The 23,684-nt window shown below is 36.1% G+C and overlaps 4 protein-coding genes and 1 pseudogene across 6 annotated transcripts; 4 read left to right on the top strand and 1 right to left on the bottom strand.

The window, feature by feature from the left end:
- The first annotated feature begins 807 nt into the window (after positions 1-807).
- LOC111808576 (DNAse I-like superfamily protein) lies at positions 808-6,747 on the top strand. Of its 2 annotated transcripts, XM_023694662.2 has the most exons (12): positions 808-1,042; positions 1,600-1,662; positions 1,867-1,942; positions 2,331-2,415; positions 2,517-2,621; positions 2,860-3,403; positions 3,492-3,685; positions 3,827-3,935; positions 4,470-4,618; positions 4,709-5,110; positions 6,034-6,437; positions 6,540-6,747. In XM_023694662.2, the coding sequence occupies exons 2-10, from the start codon at positions 1,630-1,632 to the stop codon at positions 4,917-4,919; spliced, it is 1,506 nt and encodes a 501-aa protein (XP_023550430.2). In that variant the 5' UTR covers positions 808-1,042; positions 1,600-1,629; the 3' UTR covers positions 4,920-5,110; positions 6,034-6,437; positions 6,540-6,747. The 2 variants fall into 2 exon arrangements, with proteins under 2 accessions (XP_023550430.2, XP_086973053.1); XM_087116927.1 differs by lacking the exon at positions 1,600-1,662.
- Positions 6,748-10,099: 3,352 nt separating this feature from the next.
- Positions 10,100-13,831, top strand: LOC111809300 (ETHYLENE INSENSITIVE 3-like 1 protein pseudogene; annotated as a pseudogene). Its single transcript, XR_015411546.1, has 2 exons — positions 10,100-10,255; positions 11,458-13,831. The product of XR_015411546.1 is annotated as an ETHYLENE INSENSITIVE 3-like 1 protein pseudogene (transcript).
- A 3,241-nt stretch (positions 13,832-17,072) lies between these two features.
- Positions 17,073-18,033, top strand: LOC111808586 (protein EPIDERMAL PATTERNING FACTOR 2-like). The gene is made up of 3 exons (XM_023694675.2): positions 17,073-17,205; positions 17,313-17,368; positions 17,550-18,033. The coding sequence occupies exons 1-3, from the start codon at positions 17,100-17,102 to the stop codon at positions 17,742-17,744; spliced, it is 357 nt and encodes a 118-aa protein (XP_023550443.2). The 5' UTR covers positions 17,073-17,099; the 3' UTR covers positions 17,745-18,033.
- An 855-nt stretch (positions 18,034-18,888) lies between these two features.
- On the bottom strand, positions 18,889-19,609 carry LOC111808587 (uncharacterized). Its single transcript, XM_023694676.2, has one exon. It carries the CDS (start codon positions 19,489-19,491, stop codon positions 19,150-19,152), a length of 342 nt encoding a protein of 113 aa, XP_023550444.1. The 5' UTR covers positions 19,492-19,609; the 3' UTR covers positions 18,889-19,149.
- Positions 19,610-20,571: 962 nt separating this feature from the next.
- Positions 20,572-23,547, top strand: LOC111808584 (adenylate kinase, chloroplastic). Its single transcript, XM_023694672.2, has 7 exons — positions 20,572-20,940; positions 21,297-21,392; positions 21,765-21,893; positions 21,966-22,100; positions 22,462-22,608; positions 22,804-22,878; positions 23,231-23,547. The coding sequence occupies exons 1-7, from the start codon at positions 20,749-20,751 to the stop codon at positions 23,333-23,335; spliced, it is 879 nt and encodes a 292-aa protein (XP_023550440.2). The 5' UTR covers positions 20,572-20,748; the 3' UTR covers positions 23,336-23,547.
- The last annotated feature ends 137 nt before the right edge of the window (positions 23,548-23,684 follow it).

Below are 23,684 nucleotides of genomic sequence, written 5' to 3'. Positions count from 1 at the left end.
TTCACAATATTTATATTTCTTTTTTTTATTTCTTTTGAAGAAGAATAACATTTGTTTAGTAAAAAAAAACATTAATTAATTAATTTTTTTAGGAGAAAATAATGGGGTTTGTCAACTTTCCACTTAACAAGACAATAATAAGAACATTTTATTATAGAGAATTTCAATGTTTTTTTTTATGTCTGGTTTCATAATAGGTTAGTAAACAGTGAATTCTTAACTAAATTGTAGGAAAAAAAAAATATAAATACAAAAAAGTTTCTATTTATTTATTTATTTATTTATTATTATTTTTTTTTTTATTTTGTGTTTTGAAAACAGTAAATAAAAGGCAACCACAATTTCCATTGTCTTGAAATTTGAATGTGATAATAATAATAATAATTTATTTTTTATTTTTATTTTGCCAAAACAAGAGTGTATTTTGTAAGAGCAAATCTTACCTTTTAAGTCCAAAAATGGACATTGTGTTTGGTCACCATCATAGGCTTCGTATAATTTGAATCATACTCGAGTCGTATAATTTCTTGAAATTCAATAAAAATTTATAATTTGTGTGATTAACTCATCTAACTTTATGAGTATAATTTAATTAATTAAAAATATGTTACTATCAATTAAAATAATTATTTTTTACATTAAAATAATTATTTGGGAGGGGTATAAATTCCTATTTATATTCCTTTAATTATTATTATTATTTTTTTTTTCTGAGATTTTTGCAAAATAAAAATAATAATAATGTGGAGAAGAGACCAAAATTAAAGCATCTGAATTCTATAAAAGGGGAAGAACAAAGCGAAGTATTCCATTTTGTTGAGATTGACAAAATATTTGCGAACTTCATTCATTCATCTCTGTCAGTTTCATGAAACAGATCGATTTCTGATCTAAAGAAACATCGTTACATTTGATACTCGCTTGGGTTTTCGATCAAATGATTCGTTCCTACGCCATTTGAAGAAATTCGAGCAAAATCTCTTCCGAGTGCAGCAATGGAAGGAACGAACTACAAACTGCTGAACTCGGCGTTTCTTCAAAGGTGTTCTTGAGATTCTCCTTTTTGCTTTTGACCGTTTCTTTTCGAGAAAGAAAAAGGAATATAAACTATTTTCTTTCTCGCTTTGTTTTCCCGAGAAAATTCACCCTATTTTCCCTCTTTGATTTTAATCGAATCGATTGTCGATTGTGTTTATCGTGTTCTGTTCATCTATCACTGTGCCCTCCTTTTGTCGATATCTATGCATTTGGAACAGCAAGTTTCTCGGACTATTCCATTGAATATCACACATTTGGTTCATTTCTTCTAGAATCTCAAGAATTTTCTCTGTTTTTAAGTTCATTTTGTTTTGATTCTTCTTATGTATGTATATAGCCATTGCTCCGACGGTTGACTTTCTCGTGAATAAGAAATTTGATCAAATCTGTCCCTCCGACGGTTTTGATTCTGTTTCTCGTGTTCTTTCTTGTTTTTTGTCTGTTTTATGTTCTGTTCTGTTAATTTTGGATAGCAATTTATTTGATCTTCCAAACATTCTTGAGAGTGACATGAACTGTTTGTCAAAATGCCATTTCATTTACTTCTTTGATTTGGGTCAGTGCCATTGATGAGAAATTGCAATATCAACAATGACTCTCAGAAAACAAGACTCAGGAAAGAAGGTGAATGAATCTTCAATGCTCTCTCTCTCTCCTTTTCTCTCTCTTCCCAGTTTATTTGAATCCTAAAGTGTTTTTTGGTGGCTTGTTATCATGAATTTGTACTCATCTTTTTATCTTACAAAAAAGTGGCACAAACTTTGCAACTTTTGAAGCTAATATCATTGAATAATACCTTTTCCTTTTCTTTTTCTCTTCTGCTTTCAGTCCTTCATTAGAAAAATATTTGCCATGGGAGAAAGAAATGGGAAGAAAGAATTCAAAGGCTCATTTGAGTCCACTGGTGAGTTTCAAAAGAGATATGCTTTTAGATAAAGAAAGATAGAAATCTCACCACAGAAAGCAAAGTTTTATTCAGATAAGTGTATGTATAGTCATTGAGGATAAGTTTGGTGTGCCTTTTCAAGCATATTGTTACTTCTCTGTGAAGATTTTATAATGTAAAACGATAGCGATAGGAATAGAATTGTTTCGACTAACTCCAAATGGAGAATATATTCAATTCTCATCTTTATACTTGTGTGAGATGAGAAAGGAAGCTATGTTCGAATATTTTTCAATCAGTTGGTTAAAACTATAGAGTTTGACTGGGTTGAAACAAGATCAGTGGATATTTTCTTGGTGTTTTAAGTCGTTTTCGTTTGTTTTTTCTCTTTTCGATCTATATGTAGAACGGAATTCAGACCTACAGCTAGACAGTACATTCTTAGGCAGCACAGACTCTGTAATGGCTCCTGGAGAAGTTCAGTCCATCCGGTACTCGTTACAACATGATCGCTTTGATCTTCTTTTCGTTTTGACCAGATGATGAGCTTGTACTTTTTTTGTGCATTAACATCTGGTTTTTCTCGGTTCAGTGTTTTTGTTGCAACGTGGAATGTTGGAGGAAAATCTCCCCATACCAACCTCAATTTGAACGATTTTCTTAAGAACGACAACAGTGCTGATATTTACGTCTTCGGGTATGTTTTCTTCCCCTTTACCCTGTTTTCTTCCATTTTCTTTTAGGTTTGGTGGTTGTTAGGAATAGAGTTCATTCATATTGCTATTCTATGAAGTTCTTTTAATCTGTTCTTCCAACGACACCGTGGATAGTAGTAGCCTCCGACCGCTATTTTCTTTATAATTTTCCATTTGGTTGTTTATATTTCCAATCGTACCAGCGGATTGATGTGTTGTATAAACTCTTTCTATTATCAGTTTTCAGGAAATTGTGCCTCTAAATGCTGGAAATGTTCTTGTTATTGAAGACAACGAGCCAGCTGCAAGATGGCTATCCTTAATTAACCAATCATTGAACAACCCAATGAATGGCGGCTCAAGAGGACTGAAACCTACCTCCAGTCTTGGAGGTTCGAAATTCTTCCCCAAGCCTTCCCTCAAAAGCATCAGTAAAACTTTCAGGACCGTAAGTAAACGGAAGCTGAAAAGTTGCAATTGTACGCCACTGGAACTCGAAAGGAAACGCAGCAAGGATTTCTGGTTCCGATGCCAACCATCGAATGTGAGTGAAGATGGCATTTCTTCAGAAGAAGATGACGACGAGGAGGACCCGAACACCTTTGATATTTCAGAAATTTCCATTCCCGAAAGCTGTAATGAGACAAAGTACGGTCTAATTGCGAGTAAACAAATGGTTGGCATTTTTGTCACAATTTGGATGAGGAAGGAGCTTGTTCCTCATGTTAGCCACTTAAGAATTGCGAGTACCAGTCGCGGGATCATGGGCTGCCTCGGGAACAAGGTAACGCTTATATATTTTGAGTTCCCCTGTCTACATAACATCCATTGTACATTGTTTTGAAATCGTGAGGTTGGTTCATGTTTTCCAGGGGTGCATTTCAGTGAGCATGTTACTTCACCAGACAACCTTTTGCTTCATCTGCAGCCACTTGGCTTCTGGAGAGAAAGAAGGGGATGAGCTAAGGAGAAATTTGGACGTCATCGAAATCCTCAAGAACACTCAGTTCCCGAAAATATGCAGACTGCCTTACAGTCGGATGCCAGACAAAATCCTCGGACACGAGTGAGCATCTTAATTGTTTGATTTGAAAAAAAAAAACATGTTCGTCTAAATAAGAATAATGCTGCTTGGTAATCCATTCTATATGACATGTATGTTTTCTAGTTACTGAGTTTCTCATTTGTGTTGATGAATTGGCTCAAGACGAATAATATGGTTAGGAGACTTGAATTACCGGATAGCTTTGAGCTACTCGGAAACTCGAAGACTCATGGAAGCGAATCACTGGGATGCACTTCTCAACAAAGATCAGGTAACCGTCCTATAGAGTTGTACTAACAATGCCTAATCATTGGAGCAATATTCATTCTCGTTTACACCTTCACTTTCTTAAACGTTACTTGTAACAGTCCGGGCCCACCGTTAGCAAACATTGTCCTATTTGGGTTTTTCCTTTTGGGCTTCCCCTCAAGGTTTTAAAACGCGTCTGCTTGGGAGAGGTTTCCACGCCCTTATAAAGAATGTTTCATTTCCTTCTCTAACCGATGTGGGATCTCACAATCCACCCCCTTTCGGGGCCCAATGTCCTTGCTGACACTCGTTCCCTTCTTCAATCAATGTGGGATCCCCAATCCACCCCCCTTGAGAGCCCAGCGTCCTTGCTGGCACACTGTCTCATGTCCACCCCCTTCGAGGCTCAGCCTCCTCGCTAACACATTGCCCTGGTTGTTACATTACTGTTTGCTATAAAATTGCTGCCTTGGACAAATTCTGATTGAAGTTTGAGATTGTGTTCTTAAATTGATGATGTTTCGAGCTGATTCTTATGTTTTGTTGGATGTTGTAGTTGAAGATCGAAAGGGATGCCGGTCGAGTGTTTTGTGGATGGAAAGAGGGGAAGATATACTTCGCACCCACGTATAAATACTACTACAATTCAGACACATACGCCGGAGACTTGAAAAAATCGAAAAAGAACAGAAGAACTCCAGCTTGGTAAGTATGGCATTGAAAAGCATACAAGCTCTTGTTCTAATCAACCCACCCACATAACTAGTGATCCTGAAAATTTATGGAACAATGCAGGTGTGACAGAATTTTATGGCACGGTGATGGAATACAACAACTGTTTTACATCCGTGGGGAGTCCCGATTCTCCGATCACCGCCCCGTTTGTTCAACATTCTTAGCCGATGTCATGGTTGTAGAAGGAGGGCTTAAGAAGAAAATGGCTAACTCTGACATGAAAGTCGGGGCTGAAGAACTGCTACCAACAACCCGTAGATATTACCCCTAAATGAAAGCTCAGTAGCTTAATCTAACCATTCATCACGAGAACGATGAATCGTCGTAAGTTTTGCCCGACACTGAAACTAGTAAGATCATGTAGAGAGATCATAACAAAACCAGCAAGTTGATGGTGATCACACTATCATCAGCCATGGATGCAGATCGTTGCTTACAGATGCATCACATCAGATTGCAGCAGTAACATTTGATTATTTGATTATTTGAATATATATACATATACATATATATATATATATATATATATATATATATATATATTCTGCTATTTTGATCACGTGCAGGGTCACGTGATGGAAGGTGAACAAATTATTTAAAAATTAGCAAAAACTCCCAAGTTTTGATTTTTTTGCTTTGGAAATTGGAAGTTCGTCAAGTCAAAGCATACATACATGTTTGCATCACATGGCTCACACTCACTCACCCATTGGATCTGCCTTGAAAACTGTGTTTGATCTTTGCTGATTAATGCAGGCCATTGATATTTTCAAACTTTTTAGATTAATTGCAAATCAGTCCCTTAGAGTTTTTTACTTTGCAGATCCACCCCCCCTGAAGTCACTGTCTTGATTATACATATGAGTCTGGTTTAGATTAATTGCAAATCAGTCCCTTAGAGTTTTTTACTTTGCAGATCCAACCCGAAAATCACTCCCTTTAGAGTTATTTACTTTGCAACCCCCCCCCCCCCCCCCCCAAAGTCACTGTTTGGATAATACATATGAGATTAATTGCAAATCACTCCCTTAGAGTTATTTACTTTGCAGATCCAACCCTCCCCTCCCCCCTGAAGTCGCTGTCTTGATAATGCATATTATTCTGGTTTAGATTAATTGCAAATCGGTCCCTTAGAGTTATTTACTTTGCAGATCCAACCCTCCCCTCCCCCCCTGAAGTCACTGTCTTGATATTACATATTATTCATGTTTAGATTAATTGCAAATCGGTCCCTTAGAGTTATTTACTTTGCAGATCCATCCCTCCCCATGAAATCACTGTCTTGATAGTAGTACATATGAGTCTGGTTTTGTCAAAGCTATCTGATAAAAGGGTATGCTTTGAAATTTCCTTTAATACAAGGGTATGGTTTGCAAAATATACAGAATACAAGGGTGTGGGCTGAAAACATAGGAGGCAGTTGAAGACAAATGTTGAAAACTTGTTAAGTTATATAAGGGAAGCAGTCCAAGTTGTTGGAGTTGCAAGACAAACAAGACATTGATTCTCTCAGAGCTTCACAAAAAAACATGAAACCTTTGATCTGCAAATCATTGGTTCCAATTCTCTGCTCTTTTCTACTGATGTCTTTTCTTCCCACTCCAACTCAAGCTGCAAGACTGCTCCTCCCGGTTCCTCGGGTTGCTTCTACGTCGTCGTCATCGCTGTATCAAGTTGATGTTCTTCATCTTCTTCCTCTCACAGCTCGGAAACTCCATGAAACAGCATCGTCTACTTCCTCCAGCCTTCGCCGAATACCTCGTAGCGGCCCGAATCCAACACAGAACAGGTAATGATTCTGAATCCTAGTTCGGTTTCTGTTTTGTGTTAATGTTCGAGTTTTGACTCAGATTCTCTTGTTTTGTTTTGTTTTGTTTTGTTTTGGGGATAGAATGAAGCCTGAGTTGAGAAGCTAAATCTTAGAGGGATCATCAAGATGAACAAGAAACAGAGATTACTTTAGTGTTCTTTTTTCTTTTATATACTAAGAAACAAGATTCATAGCTATAGAAATACAGTAGAACTGACTGATATACATCAAGAACTTCTTGTGTGTATGTGTAGAATCTCAATGTTAATCAAGTTTTACCATTTTGATCTGTTTCTCGATCCGAAACTTATACAAAGATGATGATCCGTTGTATCATTTGAGCTCCACGACCCCAACTCGATCCATGTTCGATCAATCAATTACTTCAAATGTTCTATCAGATGAGAGGCTGATGAATTCCAACAAGAAGGTTGATGAGTTATTATCCACAAGGATGAGAGCAACTCTGATGTAGGCCATTGTTAGTGACCATTCAACAAGAACAGGAAAGAAAAAAGGTTCATAAATAAACAAAGCAAATGAGAGAGAGAAGGAGAAATGTAATCCTCAATCTTATGGATGAGGAATGGCTTAAAATCTAATCCAAATAGTGTGGAGGGCCCAAACCTTATAAGGATTGGGCTAGCCTGTTTGGACTTTATAAAGTTACCTAACTCTAATAATTCTCGAACACGAACACGTGTCTTTCTCCTTAAGGTCTCGTTTGATAACTGTTTCCATTTGAATTTCCACGGTTTTAAACACGCGGGTGATGATGAAGTGTTTCTTAAATTACACCGAGATTTTTTTTTTTATTTAAAAATATGTGAAATTGTACCCAAAAAAAATTATTAAAGTTTTTGTAATTAAGAAGAAGAAAACCGAAGATATTAAAGTTTTCGACGTTACAAAAATTAGGTGACGTGACATGCTATAATAATATATAAAAGTGTCGGGTCGAATTAACCGAATTTAGTCAACCAGCTGCAACGTGCAATCGAATCCAATTAATTAAATCAATCAAAATCGAATCGATCGGCCAACTCTCCGTGAAACCGAACCAACCGACATTTATTTATTTTTATTTTTTATTTTTCGAAAAAAAAAAAAAAAAAACCCCTAGTAAATATATTTAAAATGTAGGGGGAAAAACAGTGATAAGATATAAACAATATACGGGGGAGGGTCCCCTTCAATGTGATCACATCGCCCATGGACAAGTCCTTGACCATTGACCAACCTTTTACGGAGACTTCCCATCGTCTTCCATTACTGGTGGGGCCCACTTGACATGTGGCAATTTCAGACAATTAGTACTAAAGGATCCACACGTGGGCTGTGGGCCCCACTCTTTTGTCAAGCGGCGGCTGCTGCGGACTTCCACTCGCATTTAAATACACTTTTGAAATTTTTTAAAGTACGCTATACAAACATATACGTATAATTAGAAAAAAAAATAAATATAATTTTTTTTTAATTAATCATATATATCTAAAATAATTAAATTATATTTATTCGGACAATTTTAATTTATAAATATTATTAAAAATTGCATGCCCATAATTTTTTATCCAAATTTATTATTTTTATTTAATTTACAAAAAAGATGAATTTAAGGTGGGCCCGGAGCAGATAACGTCGGTGGATGGAGGGACGCTTTTTAATTAATTAATTTATTTATTTTTGGTGACGTGGCTTTTGTTTAAAGTGGATAAAATTTTAAAAATAATAATAATAATAATAAAAAGAAAATAGAAATCACGTGATAAACCTCTTAAAAGTAACACTAAAACACACCCTCCACATGAATTTATTTATTATATTATATTAGTTTAATTAAACCTCCTTAACCCTCTTTTTAATGGTGCCACGTGTTACGTGATTAAATATCTAAGTAAGCTTAGTGCTAGAGTTATTAGATTATAAATGTTATTTAAATCATATTATAATATTGTATAAGTATATAGTTGTGTCGGATTCATCATCATAATCCACGAGAGATTATGTGACGAGGTAGCTATTAAATTCACGGGTTAACACGTAGCTGTGCTGGGTTTAATCGTGTTTAGCCTTGTTAAGAGTAAAAACCAACGCGTCGCTCGTCAATCGATGTGATATGTGCTCATATTTTGACTAGTTTTTTACTTTTTGATGATAAAAGTAAGCTCGTAATGTCGTACGGTACTACTTCATTATCGGTCACCCAAGAGTATTTAGCCTTGCAAGATGATCCTTACTGATTCACACGGGATTCCACGTGCCCAATGCTACTTGGGTCAGATCGTAAGCTAGTGATGCTTTTAGCTACTGGACTCTTGCCATATAGAGTGCAGCACGACGTACGTAGACGGATAAATACTTATTCGAGAGACGACTCGAGTGTTATACTTTGTTCGAGAAAAAAAAAAAAAAAATATATATATATATATATATTAATTTAGTAAGCTGACGTGTCACTTGCATGCCGAGTGGGTCCCACCATTAATCTATTATTATAATTTTGTGTTATTTTTCAACCCTCAAAAAATAAAAGTTGAGACTTTTTCCTGCTTCCACGAAGCGAGCCTTATTATTTAATTTAAATAAAAAAATATATTTTATTATTTAATTGTGTTGTCACAAAAATTAATAAAATTAAGTTATATATATATACATTATTTATTCTCCCCTTTATTATTTAATTTAAATAAAAATAAAATAAAATTGGTCAACTCAATTAAAAAAATATTTTTCATATATTCGAGATTAGCAGAGTCAAATCTCTAGATGAATTCACTTATTCACTAAATGTCCATCAACACGTCACGGATTAAAATCGACCTAATTTTAATTCATCACGATAAAAAATTATCTCCTAATTCAATTTAGCTTGTTTTTCTCGTGCTAAATTAAACGATAATTGGCCATTAAAATATTTTTTATTTCATAATTATTTTTTTAGTATAAGATATTTTCATAATTATGACGTCACTTCCAACAATTTTTATTTTTTCTTTAGTTTTAGGTGACTATTTTATATTAGGTAATTTGTTATATGGAATAATAATCCTTCAAAGATTTATTGACACTAAAAACTTTCCCCAAAAAAATATAAACATTTATGGTAAGTTCCGTACGGTCCTTTTTTTTTTTTAATTTTTCCAGATATTTTCTTTGTAGAATTTTAGCCGATTATTTTAAAAATAATAATAATGCATTTTAGATAATTTATTTATTTATTTTTAATTATTTTCCAAGTAAGTCAATATTATTTATTTATTTATTTAACGTTGGAAATTAATTAAAACTCGGAATTATAATTAATGATTGGGTGCGTGGAAGCCAAGCGGTGCCTTTTATTAATAATAATAACTTGAAACGCGAAGAGTCGCCTCGCACGTTTATTAATATTTGGATAAAATAATTTTAATTTAATTAAGAAAAGAAAAAAAGGTGCAAATTGAACACGTGTCGGAATCTGGAAGTGAGAGCATGGATTATATAATGAGAACGAAACAGAGGAAAATTACCTCACATGCAAAATTCCAAACGGCAGTTCTTAAGAGGTTTAACCGCGGGTTGAAACGTTAACCTAACTACGGTTAAATACTGGAGATCGTGTTAAGTCTCCTTCTCCCCTGGAATTTTACTGTTTGTCTTTTTCATTTGAGGACCCACACCATTTTCTGTTTCTCTCTCTAGTTTCAGAGGAGGATAATAACAAAAGCCTCGGCACCGTCACTTACGTTTCTCTCTCTTTTCTCTGTGTTTGATGAGTTTCCGTGGAGAGGGAGAGGATTTTCAATGGCTTATGGAAGGTAAATTTGAATCTCTGGAAATGATAGAGTGTAATTCTTGTACTATTTTGTGATTTTTTGCTGGTTGATTTTGTTGTTTTTGGTTTTGCTACTGGTTTGATATGTGAATTTGATTACTGGAGTTTGAAATTTTGGTATATTTTCGTTTTTCAATCAAATTTGGTTGTTGTTGTGGATGTAGCTCTTCTGTTTTTTATTTTTTTTTTCTTTTGATTTAGTTTGTGTTGATCTCTTGCTATGATTATCCATTCCGTAGTTTGCGGTTGGAGTTTTTTGGATACTTTTTCATTCTGAATTGTTTGTTATCGGGTGAGCTATGCGCTTTTTCGGCATGTTGTTTGATGAATACAGGCGTTTCGTCTGGTATGTATTGCTGACTTTCTTTGCAAATTATGCCACTAGTTCTCGTCCTCAACGCCTTTGAGCATTATGTTAGTTGTTGATTGTCGTCGTTTATTTCTCTTCGTTCGGGGATGAGATTTTGATGGACTCCGAGTTTCTCGATCTAAAGGCTGCTGAGGCCGTCTTCTTTTGTTATTTAAGTGGAGTTTCAGTCGGCGTGAATATAAATTCATGTGGAGTATTAAGTCTATCTCTGTTTTTGGTCATAAAGTTAGTTTAGTTTTGCTTTAGAGACGGATAAATTTGCTGGAAATTCTTTGATTGAAGATTATACGCGGATCGAATGTGGCGTTTCTTACACGCAGAGTTTCCAATCTTATTGTTGAGGGTATGTATTGGAAGCGAATAATTAGGAGCGCTTGAATTACTTGCAGTCTGATATATATTCATGTTGATTTCTTCTTTTTCTTCTTCTTCTCCTTCTTTTTATGTTGAAAATACATCTTATGATAATTGAATCTTGGATCGATTTTATATTATCTTTTGATTTTCTCTCTCATACATAATATATTTTGATCTGTCTTTTTTTCTTTCTTTGTCAAGTGATTAAATGACTTTCTCTTCTAGAATGAATGATTTTTCTTTCTTTTCCAGGCTGAAAATATATAATTTATAGTTTTGATTCGCTTGTGCATATACTTGTTGTTTCTTCTACGCTTCGTTTCTTTTATTTATTTTATATGATGAGTTTGACTTAGTATTATTATTATTTTTCAAGTGTTCTGTTTTCAAAGTAATCCTGCTTCTTGAGGTAGCACTTAAGCTTTTAACCGATTATTGAGTTGTTAATTTTTTTACAGGATATGTTGAATGATCGATTTTCTGGGATGTTTCGCCAGAAAAGTTGTTTGAAGCTAACGATATTGGGGTTTAATTAATTTCTTTTGTTGCTGTGGTTTGTTCAATGATGAACAACATGGGAATCTTTGAAGATATTAGCTTCTGCCAAAATCTTGAATATTTTTCAGCTCCTCCTGGGGAACAGGAGACAGCTCGGGAGCATGAAGCTGAGGCTACTTTGGAGGAAGATTACAGTGATGAAGAGCTGGATGTTGATGAGCTTGAGAGAAGGATGTGGCGAGACCGAATGCTTTTGAGGCGACTCAAAGAACAAAGCAAAGAGAAGGAAAGCGCTGATAATTCAAAGCAGCGCCAATCCCAGGAGCAAGCCCGAAGGAAGAAGATGTCTCGGGCTCAAGATTGCATCCTGAAATATATGTTGAAAATGATGGAGGTCTGTAAGGCTCAAGGATTTGTGTATGGGATCATTCCTGAGAAAGGAAAACCAGTAAGCGGAGCGTCTGATAATCTTCGTGCCTGGTGGAAAGAGAAAGTCAGATTCGATCGAAACGGTCCTGCAGCTATTGCCAAATATCAGGCTGAACATGCAATTCCTGGAAACAATGATGACTGCAATACAGTGACATCCACTCCTCATACTTTACAAGAGCTCCAAGACACAACCCTTGGATCACTTTTGTCAGCTCTGATGCAGCACTGCGATCCACCCCAAAGGCGTTTTCCATTGGAGAAGGGAGTTTCCCCACCGTGGTGGCCCACCGGAAACGAGGAATGGTGGCCTGAATTGGGACTACCTAACGATCAGGGGCCACCTCCTTATAAGAAGCCCCATGATCTGAAGAAGGCTTGGAAAGTCAGCGTTCTTACTGCTGTGATTAAGCATATGTCACCTGATATTGCGAAGATTCGCAAACTCGTTCGTCAGTCTAAATGTTTGCAAGACAAGATGACTGCAAAGGAGAGTGCCACATGGTTGGCAATTGTGAACCAGGAAGAAGCTTTGGCTAGGAAATTGTATCCTGATAAATGCCCGCCTATGCCGATATGTGGGAGCGGATCTCTTTTGATCAGTGACACTAGTGATTACGATGTTGAAGGTGTAGAAGATGAACCAAATGTCCAAGCAGGGGAAAGCAAACCCCACGATCTCAATTTCTTTAATATGGGTGCCCCTGGACCTAGAGAGAGGCTTGTGATGCCCCCTGTGGGAACTCAGATTAAGGAAGAATTCATGGAGAACAATTCGGACCTTAGTCGAAAGAGGAAGCAGCTGACAGATGAGTCAATTACAATAATGAATCAGAAGCTATATACTTGCGAGTATTCTCAATGCCCATATAACAGTCAGCGCCTCGGGTTTTTCGATAGGACTTCAAGAAACAACCACCAGTTGAATTGTCCATTTAGGCATGATTCTTCGCATATATTTAGCATGCCAAGCTTTCAAACTAATGGTGACAAATCATCATCCCCAGTTCCTCCATCCTTAAACCATTCTAAGCCACCACCTATACGGTCGATGAACCCGACTCCACCCTTCAGGGTATCAGGACTCGGACTTCCAGAAGACGACCAGAAAATGATTTCAGACCTTCTGAGTTGCTACGATTCTAACCTTCAACAGGACAAGAACACATTGAATCCCAGTAATGTCGATGCTAGAGGTGACAACAATCCCAACCAACAGCTGCCAAAATTCCAACCCCAAGTCGACATTAACATGTATGGCCAAGCAGCGATCGTGGGAAATAACATGCCAATACAGCACCCCGACATTTCTTCCACAAAACTTCCATTCGAAGAATACAAGGCGGCAGCATTTGATTCTCCGTTCAGCATGTATCCCAACGAAAACATCCCAGACTTAAGATTTGGTTCTCCTTTTAACCTTGCATCAATTGATTATGCAGCAGCAGACACACCATTGCCCAAGCAAGACACACCCTTGTGGTACCTTTGATGCCAAAGTCGTGTACGACAACTCGCATTGATCGCACCGATGATCGGAAGTAAATATATTTTCAGAGGGAGGAGGAAAAGGCCATCTTCATGCCATGCCCTAAAGAAGGTGAAACTTTTTCCTTACTATATGCTAGTTGTTTAATACACACACACACACATATATATATATACACATAACATATGCTTTGTGTGTTTAGATGGTTCTGTTCTGCAGCTACATACATTATTAAGAAGCTTTTACATAATGTAGGATGATATAATAATATAATGCTACCATGTGTAGTAGTAGTAGTAGGCGAGTTCAGTAGTAGAGGAATCATAAGCTCTCAATTATTATTAGTGTATTTCTGGGAACTTAAAACGTACTTGTTGCTTTTGAATGTTCATACTATATTGGATATTTTTCTTGAATTTGCTTTATTGTGACATTCATGCATTTGATTTATTTCTTTTTCTTTTTTTAAATAATTCTTAACAATATTACGTAAGATGTGGGCATGGGGGATGAATGAGGGATATGAGCGCAAGGGGTTCAAGTTGGCATATTCATGCATCTGGTTGGGGGTGCTTGTTTATTGTGAACCAGCCAACAAACAAGGAGTTAATTGGATTTAAATGATGAGGGGATGAATTTTTCTTGTTTTTTTCTTTTATTTATTTTTTTTTTTTTATTCACTTTGAAGTTCGTATTTTCAACTTTCAACTTTGTCTAATACGTATTTTGTATTTTGTATTTTAGTTAATCTTTGAATTTTAAAAAATTTGAAAGTTTGGGTACTTTTTTGTAGTTTTAAATGTTCAGAAATTGATATAAATCTTAAAAAAATTAAATTAATATCTTGCGTTTGAACTTGGTTTTAATTTCATCAAATTGGTAAGATATAAATTTTCGAAACATATTTATTATTTTTTTAATGAAAAGATAGAACACAATGTTGATGAATTAGCTTTTCTTTTTCATTTAAACCTACAATTTCATTTATCCGTAGATTAAATAAATAAATAAATAAATAACGTTAATTTATATTCCAAAGTTCTTATGGAAGTTTTGAGCTTTAATTAATACAATTATTTGTCAAGTTTTTTAATTGATATAACTAAATAAATTAGGGGTATAAATTTATTTATTTATTTTCTCTCAATTATATTATTGAGAGAGAATTCTTTAGACCTGCAATGGCATAATAAGTTTGTCATACACAGTAAAAAGTAACTCAACTTTAGAAATTAAAGCAGAGATAGTATAATACTCTCCCTTAGAATGAGGCATTTTGGAAAATCCAAAGCCATGAGAGCTTATATTCAAAGTGGACAATATCATACTATTGTAGACTGTCGTTCGTCTAACATGGTATCAGAGCTATGCCCTAAACTTAGTCATGCCAATTAGATTGGTAAATCCTCAAATGTCGAATAAAGGATTTCAAAATAAAATGAGTCAAGCCTGCTCGAGGCATAGTAAAAAATGACAAACTCCAACGGAGTCGAGCCTCGATTAAGGAGAAGCGTACTTTGTTCAAGGGGAAGTGTTGGATGATGAAAGTCCCACCTCGACTAATTTAATGAATGATCATGAATTTTTAATCAAAGAATACTTTCTCCATCGGTATGAGGCCTTTTGAGAAACCCAAATCAAAGTCATGAAAACTTGTTCTCAAAACGGACAATATTATACCATTGTGGAGAGTCGTGTTCGTCTATTCTAAGCTTTTAAGGAAGTATTGAGCTTTTATGGAAGGACAATATTATATCATTGTGGAGAGTCGTGTTCGCCTATTCTAAGCTTTTAAGGAAGTATTGAGCTTTTAAGGAAGGACAATATTGTACCATTGTGGAGAGTCGGGTTCGTCTATTCTAAGCTTTTAAGGAAGTATTGAGCTTTTAAGGAAGGACAATATTATACTATTGTGGAGAGTCGTATTCGTCTATTCTAAGCTTTTAAGGAAGTATTGAGCTTTTAAGGAAGGACAATAGTATACCATTGTGGAGACGTGTTCGTCTATTCTAAGCTTTTAAGGAAGTGTTCGATGTATGTGAGAGAACTGATAATAAACATTGGAGGAGTGTTGTTCAATTTCTGCTCCCCCACTGCACTACACTACACGTGAACTCCTTCTGTCGTGTAGCAACTAAAACCCTACTGCACTTTTGTTCTTTAGACAGACAACAAGAGAGAGAACCATTTTACCCAAATAATTTCCCCATTTCCCATTCACTTGGGACTATAATCCTCCTTTCACCCCCTCCCTCAAAAGACAACAAAACAGAGCTGAAAAGGTCAGGGGTGAAAGAAACTTAACAAAGCGTTGATAATCATATACACAGACAGATTGTTACTTACAGAATCACTTAGAGTGCAATGCTGCCTTTGGTTGGGAATCCACAAACAGAAATGTCCTCTGTCAGTCGATTTCCCTTCCTCGAGCTGGATGTTTGTTGTCCCAACCATTTTTCTAAGTTTCGATCCTGATAAGGAAAAGGATTCCTGAAAAACGGAGTCATAGGCACGTAGGTTCAGAACCAGACCAACTACTCCAATAGCACTCATCTATAAACCCGTTACGGGTACAAATAACATAAAGAAATGTAATCAACGTAACCCGAAAGATATGGGCCCAAGAGTCAAGACCTTTGAACTCCAGAAAAATCTGCAAAAACAGGAGGATGAAAACAAAGAATTGGTTTATAGTTCGGTTGCAAATTAAAAATCTTAAAGAACACTAAAAATCCAAACATAATCAGAATATTGTTTTTACAAATAAACCCACTAAACAGAAAATGCTCTAAATTCATTTCATTCCATTTATCTGGAAAAGAAAAGGATCTGGAGAACCTATCAAACAGGGTCTTCTAATACTTATAATTTTAAGATACAATAAAAATTAAAATTAAAAAATCATTAAATAGCATAGACAATTCAAGCAGCTTCAATTACATGTACAGAATTTCCCAATCTTACGTTGTTGGCAATATCCAACTGGAAAATGACCCCTAGACTGAACACCTGAAACCACATTGACTATAAATGTATCTACCTACCATTGCAACACAACACATGAAGATAAAAATGTATCCACTTGTCAGAATCGCACTTCTCAGCAGCTAGTAAGTCAAGCCAATTTGTATTCACGTCACCTACGGCCGGGCAATGTATGCTCAAGCCTCTAGCCTCGATTTAAGAAGAAGGTTTTAGAAAACAAAGACAGAGAGATTTTAAAAGGGAGTTTGAAAGCGATGTTATATGGCATACAAGCAAAAGGTAACACAACGTCGGGAAGATAAATCCACTCATGACAAGGGACAATGCTCTTAAATTTTCAAAATATCAGACCCAAAGATTCAGCAATTCAAAAATTGATCTATTAAGAGTAAAAAATATGTACCTTCGTACGTATAAGATCAAATGCCACAGTTCATTAAAAGTTTCAGAAAGTGTTTTGAGTTTACTTGCGAAAACATGTGAACCTTCAAAATGGGCCGTGGATCATGTGAGGTGAATCAGATGTACCTCTTCCCACATTAAAAACTAACCTTTATTCCATTTTTACACCATAAAATGCCCACTGCATACTAAACCATATGTCACCAACATTTCCAACAAACTTTGCAGTCTATTTCTCCTCCTTTAGGATCTCTACCACTTCTTATATCCTTTTGGCTTTTGCATTATCAAACAGCAATGTGGAAATTCCCACTTGTGGCTCAAACTTCTCTACTTTTCTGGATTTTCTTCATCATACTAATGATCGGAAGACGTCTTGATGCATCGACCCGCTGGGATCACAGTAAGAAAAATCATCATCTATATGGTTTTTGTCAACTTATTTTGCTATTCTAGTTGCTAGGAAAATGCACTCATATCCCTAAGCCTTTTAAGTGTATGATATTTCAGTGAGCTTTAATGTAGAAGATACTCACAGACCAGTAGGCAGTTCAACGCACCAGGAGGTACCGTGTTTTCTTCGTCTCCTCGCCACTTCGTATCAAACATTTTGTGAGAAAATAAATATATCTGAGACAAGAATAGGAAAAACATGAATAATAGATGCTCATCGAACAAGACGAAGCATGACAACATGCTAACAGGAAAGAACTTAATTCAGTTTCCTTGTCATGTATGCCTGTGCAGGAAAAAACTGAAGAAGCACTTGGTATGGAGTTATACCCTACAGGATCCAGCCTCCCAGACTGTTCCCATGCATGTGGACCATGTTTTCCGTGCAAAAGGGTGATGGTGAGCTTCAAATGCTCAGCTGCAGAGTCCTGTCCCACTGTCTACAGATGCATGTGTAAAGGGAAATATTATCACGTACCTTCCAATTGAGCATAAATTCAATCTGGAGGAGTATGCAGCAAAGAACAAAGCAATTAATGATTTGGTTAGCACTTGCACTGATGTGGTGACTAAGGATACATTGAAGACTGAGACTATAATCTCTGTTGATTTCATTTGGGTTCATTTCCTTGTACTGGGATCATTCTGTATAAGAAACTAACTCAGAAAACAAATTTTTTCGAGCATCGGGAAGTTCAATTAGGAAGTGAGAAGTCGGTTTTTTCTAGTTTGTTCGTGTCCAATATCATTTCCTTTGTTCTAGTTCTACTTGAAATGAGATCTGGTCTATCCTGCTCCCTACCTTTCTAGGTTTCCAAGTTGCATGGAGATTACAAAACAAACCAAGAAACTTCATTCAATTCACCCCAAAAACATATTCATTCTGCATGAACTCAAGAAACTTCGGTTCACTTCAGGTCGAAGGAAGGAATAAGGAAGAGTTCGTATGGATATGGTCACAAACTACTCGATCAAACGGGTGATTTTCTCGCCTACTAGAGATCCCAATCCATAAACCCAATTGCTATGGGAATTCGTGGTCTTCGAAAACTACCATCTACAGAAGAGGACTTTCAAATAAAACAATCAGTGGGGTAGTTACAGCCTTAAAGGTACAAGCTTATCTGATCAAGAGAGTGATTAATTGGGTGAAAATTTTCTTGATGAGATTGCTTGGCTGGAAATTATCAGATAGCAAAAAGAAAAATCCTTGATCAATAGAGAAACAAACGGAAGAGTGTCCTATCATATAGAGCAAACAACAGTTAACAGAGATTATAATAAGCAAATAACGATTGCAATTCAAACAGATATTAAACAACTGCACAAACTAAAACAATCAACACACATTCTATATCAAATGGGTTTTACTTTTAGATCTCAAGCTCACTATTAGTCATTGAAAAAGCTGGCAATTGACAATGGAAATATGGTGAGAGAATCATATCTATCAATTTCCAATCGAAAATCCAATCTACCCGAATCAGAATGATAGCAGACAAAGGGATCGATCATCAATACGAAATTCCCGTGTAATTATAGCCGCTACTGGCCAAATAAACTGCAGGAAAATCCAATTCATGACAACAACAACAATAATCAAGAACGTATACGATAATCCAGGCGATCGAAATCGAGAAACGAAATGCAGACTTTCATTTGGTAAACTGGTGACCAATATACATCCACCTACGACGATTCGAATTAAATAACGTATCGTTCGTCGAGCAGATTCTGATATCGGTGACTCCGACGAAAAAATTGAGTGTAATGAGATAATCTGACAACCAATCCGATTCAAGAAGAAGAAAAAGAAGAAAGAAAGAAAGAAACACGCACACACTCAAATTCAATAACCTTTCGAAACATCATCTTTACATCAGAATCCGCACTATCAACTGACTCTACTGGAAGCATCCCCGCCGTTTCCCCTAGAGCAGCAAGGGCTTCCATCCCCGTGATGGTGATTCTCATCATCCTCTTGATCGCTATCGTCCTCGTCAAAGGGCTTCTGCTTGTGGAATATACAGCACTTCTTCGAGCTTTTCTTCTGCATGAACTCGTTGTCGACGGTCCCTTCCTTCCACGAGACCTTCTTCTTCTTCCGATTGAGACGAAGCACTAGGGTTTCGGGTGGCTGAGAGGAAGAGGATCCGTTGGCCAAGATGACGGTGGTGGTGAGCGAAGGGGAGGAGGCCGTTAACGCTCCGGCAGCGGTCGTCGGTGCCCTAGCCATCTCCGAGCAAAGAAATCAGTTACCGGAATATGAATTGTTGAGAAAGACGGAGACTGCGATGGCTTCTCCTTTTAATTCCCCACCAAACCGAAGAATCTGTTCCCGCGTATCTCGAACCTCGCCGCCAATGATATTCGAATATTCCATTATTATTATCATTATTATTATTATTATTATTATTATCTAAATTTTAAAATTAAACAAATAATTTTTTTTATATTAAAAAAAAAAAAGAACGAATTTATGGTAAATATAAAAAATTTGAATTTTCAATAAATATTAAAAAATTATAAATTAATTTAGTAAATTATTAGTCCCGTTATTTCTTTTCCAGGTCAACTGAGATTCTAAATTGATTCGTGAATTTAACTCAAAGCGACGTGTTTGTACTCAAATTTCTTTTACTATCGATAATATACAATATTTTAAAGTCGATCAAAGGTTTGACTTAATTGAATGAAATTATACGAGTTTTTAATTTTTTATTACAAAAATACCCCTTCAATCAAATATGAATACTACGACTGTTAAAAGAGGGTCTTAAACGACAAAAGAGTCCACTATTGTGTATACACGCTCCCGAGGTTGTTAAGAACTAAGGGATGATACTCCTATTCTCAAGTGGGTATGCCAACAAAGCTACGGGTACTCGATCAAGTGGGTCTACGGGTACTCAATCATGTAAAGGAGCGGTCTTACTTCATGCAACGTCCTCGTAGCAAGAAGACGCTGTCATGCGGAAAGGGAAAAAATTCTTATTCAGGGTTTCGAACGTACACACCCGTAGACACAAATTTAATATAGAAACTTTTAAATTTGTATCGGTTTGGTCCTTGAGCTTTAAGTAATGTCTAATAGGTCAATAAACTTTTGAGTCCCGACATATTATAGTCATAAATTAAATTTTTATGTATAACAAAAATATTACCTATCTTCAATTTTAAAATATCGTAATTAATTATATTTTATATATTTTAAATTTTAATTTTATGTAATTAATTATAATTTTTTAATGTAAAATATCTTACATTTGGTGAAGGAATGAAATAAACATCCAAAATTTGGATGGCGAATTTGCTTTGAGCTTGTGGACGAAAACGAGTGAAGGGCAAGTGGCGGTCGTTTCGCTTCGATGATATAATAAAATCGAGATCCAGGGCGCGGCGCTGTGGACTGGGGAGAGATAGAGAGAGAGTGAAGCTGCTACTGCTCTGAGTGCCGAAGTTTCCGACGAATAGCGGCGGAGGAAGCTCTACCATGGCGCTCCATTCCAGTTTCACCGCTGTTGGATACGCGAATCCAGTTTCTTCTTCTAGGCAACGGCAACCAGTTCACCTCCCTTACGTTTCGAACAGTTCAATCTTGTATACTCGTCACTGTCGAACCTTACGTTTCCCGTGTTATGATGTTTCTCCCTCACTGAAGGCTACGTTTTCTCCTGCATTAACTGTATGATCCGGTGATTTTTTTTTTTTTTTTTTTTTAATTGGAGTCGGTTTGGTGCTTGATCTCGCATGCAGTGAAGGTTATCAGTGTTAGTGGTGTAGTTTAGTCGAATTGAATGAAAGCAGGATGCGTATTTATTCATTTACTTATTTTGGTTAACTCCGGGACAAATAGAATGTAAACAGGAGTTGCTTGCTAATTTCTAGAACTTAATTTACAATTAAACACGTTTTAGTTGCAGTATGTACAATGTTCTGGTCTGATCGTCGGGAACTCACTCCATTTGATCCCAACAACGTTTTGGTTAATTGTGTGGTTTGTTAATTTTTTCGATTGAACTTGTTTGTATATGTTGGCAGGTTACGTCTCAGGCAACACCAGAGCCTCTTAGAGTCATGATATCTGGTGCTCCCGCTTCCGGTAAAGGCACACAATGCGAACTTATTACTCAGAAAGTAAGCAATTTCAACAATTGAGCCTCCGCCAAGCATTTCTTTTCTCTTGGCTCTTACTGATTTGGAATGTACTCGTTTTCTTTATTATTTGCGGAAAAAAGAGTATCAAGTGTAATTCAATGTGTGTTGAAATTGATTAGTTCCCAAATCATTGGAGTTGTATTATTTCCATTTTTCTTGATGCCTATATATCCTCTGAAATCTTATATGTTTTGACCGAACCTATCTGTTTTCTCTTCACTAACACTTTATTTTTTGTTATTGCCATTTTCTTAATAACCTACAATCTTTGCTTGTGCTCCCATAAATTTATCATTTCTTTATTGCCCGTGGAGAATAGCAGATTGAATCAAGTCATTCTCCTATGTGCAGTATGGTTTGGTGCATATCGCTGCTGGAGATTTACTTAGGGCAGAAGTCAATAGTGGCAGCAAAAATGGGAAGCTAGCAAAAGAGTATATGGAGAAAGGACAGTTAGTCCCTAATGAAATAGTTGTGCTGGTAGGAAAATCTATACTATTGTTTTGGCATTTGGTAATTTTCATCTGTAACATGTTTGTCAGTATCTTATAGATGGTAAAAGAGCGGCTGTCGCAACCTGATTCTCAGGAAAATGGTTGGCTCTTGGACGGTTATCCCAGGAGTCATTCTCAAGCAGTTGCTCTTAAGGAACTTGGCTTTGAGCCTGATCTTTTCATTCTTCTTGAAGTAAGGGTTGTTTATTGATGCTGATTGAAATTTCAAATTTTGCACTTTTACATTGAAGTGCCAACACTGAGGAGTGATGTGTACTGATTGTTCTTTGTTTATGGTTGGGTTTCTATCAGGAGAAAAATATGAATTCAATGTCGACAGATTGATTTGGATTGCATGTGCAGATATGATCTTGATTTTTGGTATTTTGAATTTTTAATGTCTAGTGTACCAGCATAACTTTTAGGAAAATGCCGCTACCTTCTGTGAATTGTATGCTAAGGCGATTATAGCTTTTGTTATTGTCTAGTCTTAAGCAACATGTTATCAGAGCTTCAAGTCCAGAACTTACAATAACTTTCTCGTGTTATTGTAGGTCCCAGAAGAAATTCTTGTTGAGAGAGTTGCTGGAAGAAGACTGGATCCCGTTACTGGTAAGATATATCATTTGAAGTATTCTCCACCTGACACTAAAGAAATTGCTGCCAGACTTACACAGCGCTTTGATGACACTGAAGAAAAGGTATTTTCTTCAATACTTTATTTAACTTGGTCTATCATTTCAAATTATTCTCTACGGTGGTGTATATATTTCATAAGGTTTTGTTTAGATCATTCACGGGCAAGCCTTTTAATCTCCATATTCTATTTTTTCCTGTTTCCGAACAATTACGTGGGTGAAGTATTGACTGTGTTCCCTGCAATTGAATTTATTCAGGTGAGGCTGAGATTGAAAACTCATCACCAGAATGTGGAGGATGTTCTTTCCATGTATCAAGATGTAACAGTGAAGGTATGTAATCTAGCCCCCATCATCCACCATTCAGGAGAGAGAGAGATTTGGAGGAAGTCTGGGGTAAATGGCTATTGTAAAGTTCAAACATCAATCAAATTGCCTCTTATAGACAAAAAAAACATTACTGACTTGTATAGTAAGTATCAATTGACTCGATCATTCTGCATCAGTTAATCGATATAATACTTACAATACTCGAGGTCCTTCACTGGTCTCCTTTTTGTGGGTTTGTTCATTATTCTCCCTACTTGTGGGCTTGTTTTTTTTTTTTTTTTTTTTTTTGGATGCTTGTGTAAATGTTGTTTCTTATAAGAAAAATACTACTGATGAACTATTTTCTCCTCCTCAGGTGAATGGAAATGCACCAAAGACAGATGTATTTTATCAAATAGATAGATTGCTAGCAGGACTTTTAGAGCAACGAAAGGATGCTATAGAATCTCTGGCTGCATAGATAACTGTGCACCATGGTTAGGTCCCTTTTCAGTATGTGAGATTACATTCTTGTCAAATGGAATTTTGTTGTTATCATTTATTCTTTCTTTCGGTGGGTAGGGAAGGTGTTCCCTATCTATTACTTTGCATTTGTACTATGGCTCTGTACAGAAGCAATAAACATGTGAAAATAGCATTATGTAGTTATGGGGTGGCTTGAGACGAGAAAAACCTGTTTATTTTTTTTCTTCTTACTTTATGGAGCAATATCAATAGAGTGATTGAATGAATTGAAATTTTAAGGAAGAGCAATGAAGTTTTAGGACTTTCTGCTTCATTTTCTGAGGTAATTTGTATGATAAGCATAT

This window comes from Cucurbita pepo, chromosome 13 (assembly GCF_057944985.1).
Source record: "Cucurbita pepo subsp. pepo isolate OVF chromosome 13, ASM5794498v1, whole genome shotgun sequence".
In the NCBI taxonomy this organism is placed as follows: domain Eukaryota; kingdom Viridiplantae; phylum Streptophyta; class Magnoliopsida; order Cucurbitales; family Cucurbitaceae; genus Cucurbita; species Cucurbita pepo.
Note: the sequence above shows the minus strand (reverse complement) of the source record. Positions and strands in the feature narration are given on the sequence as shown.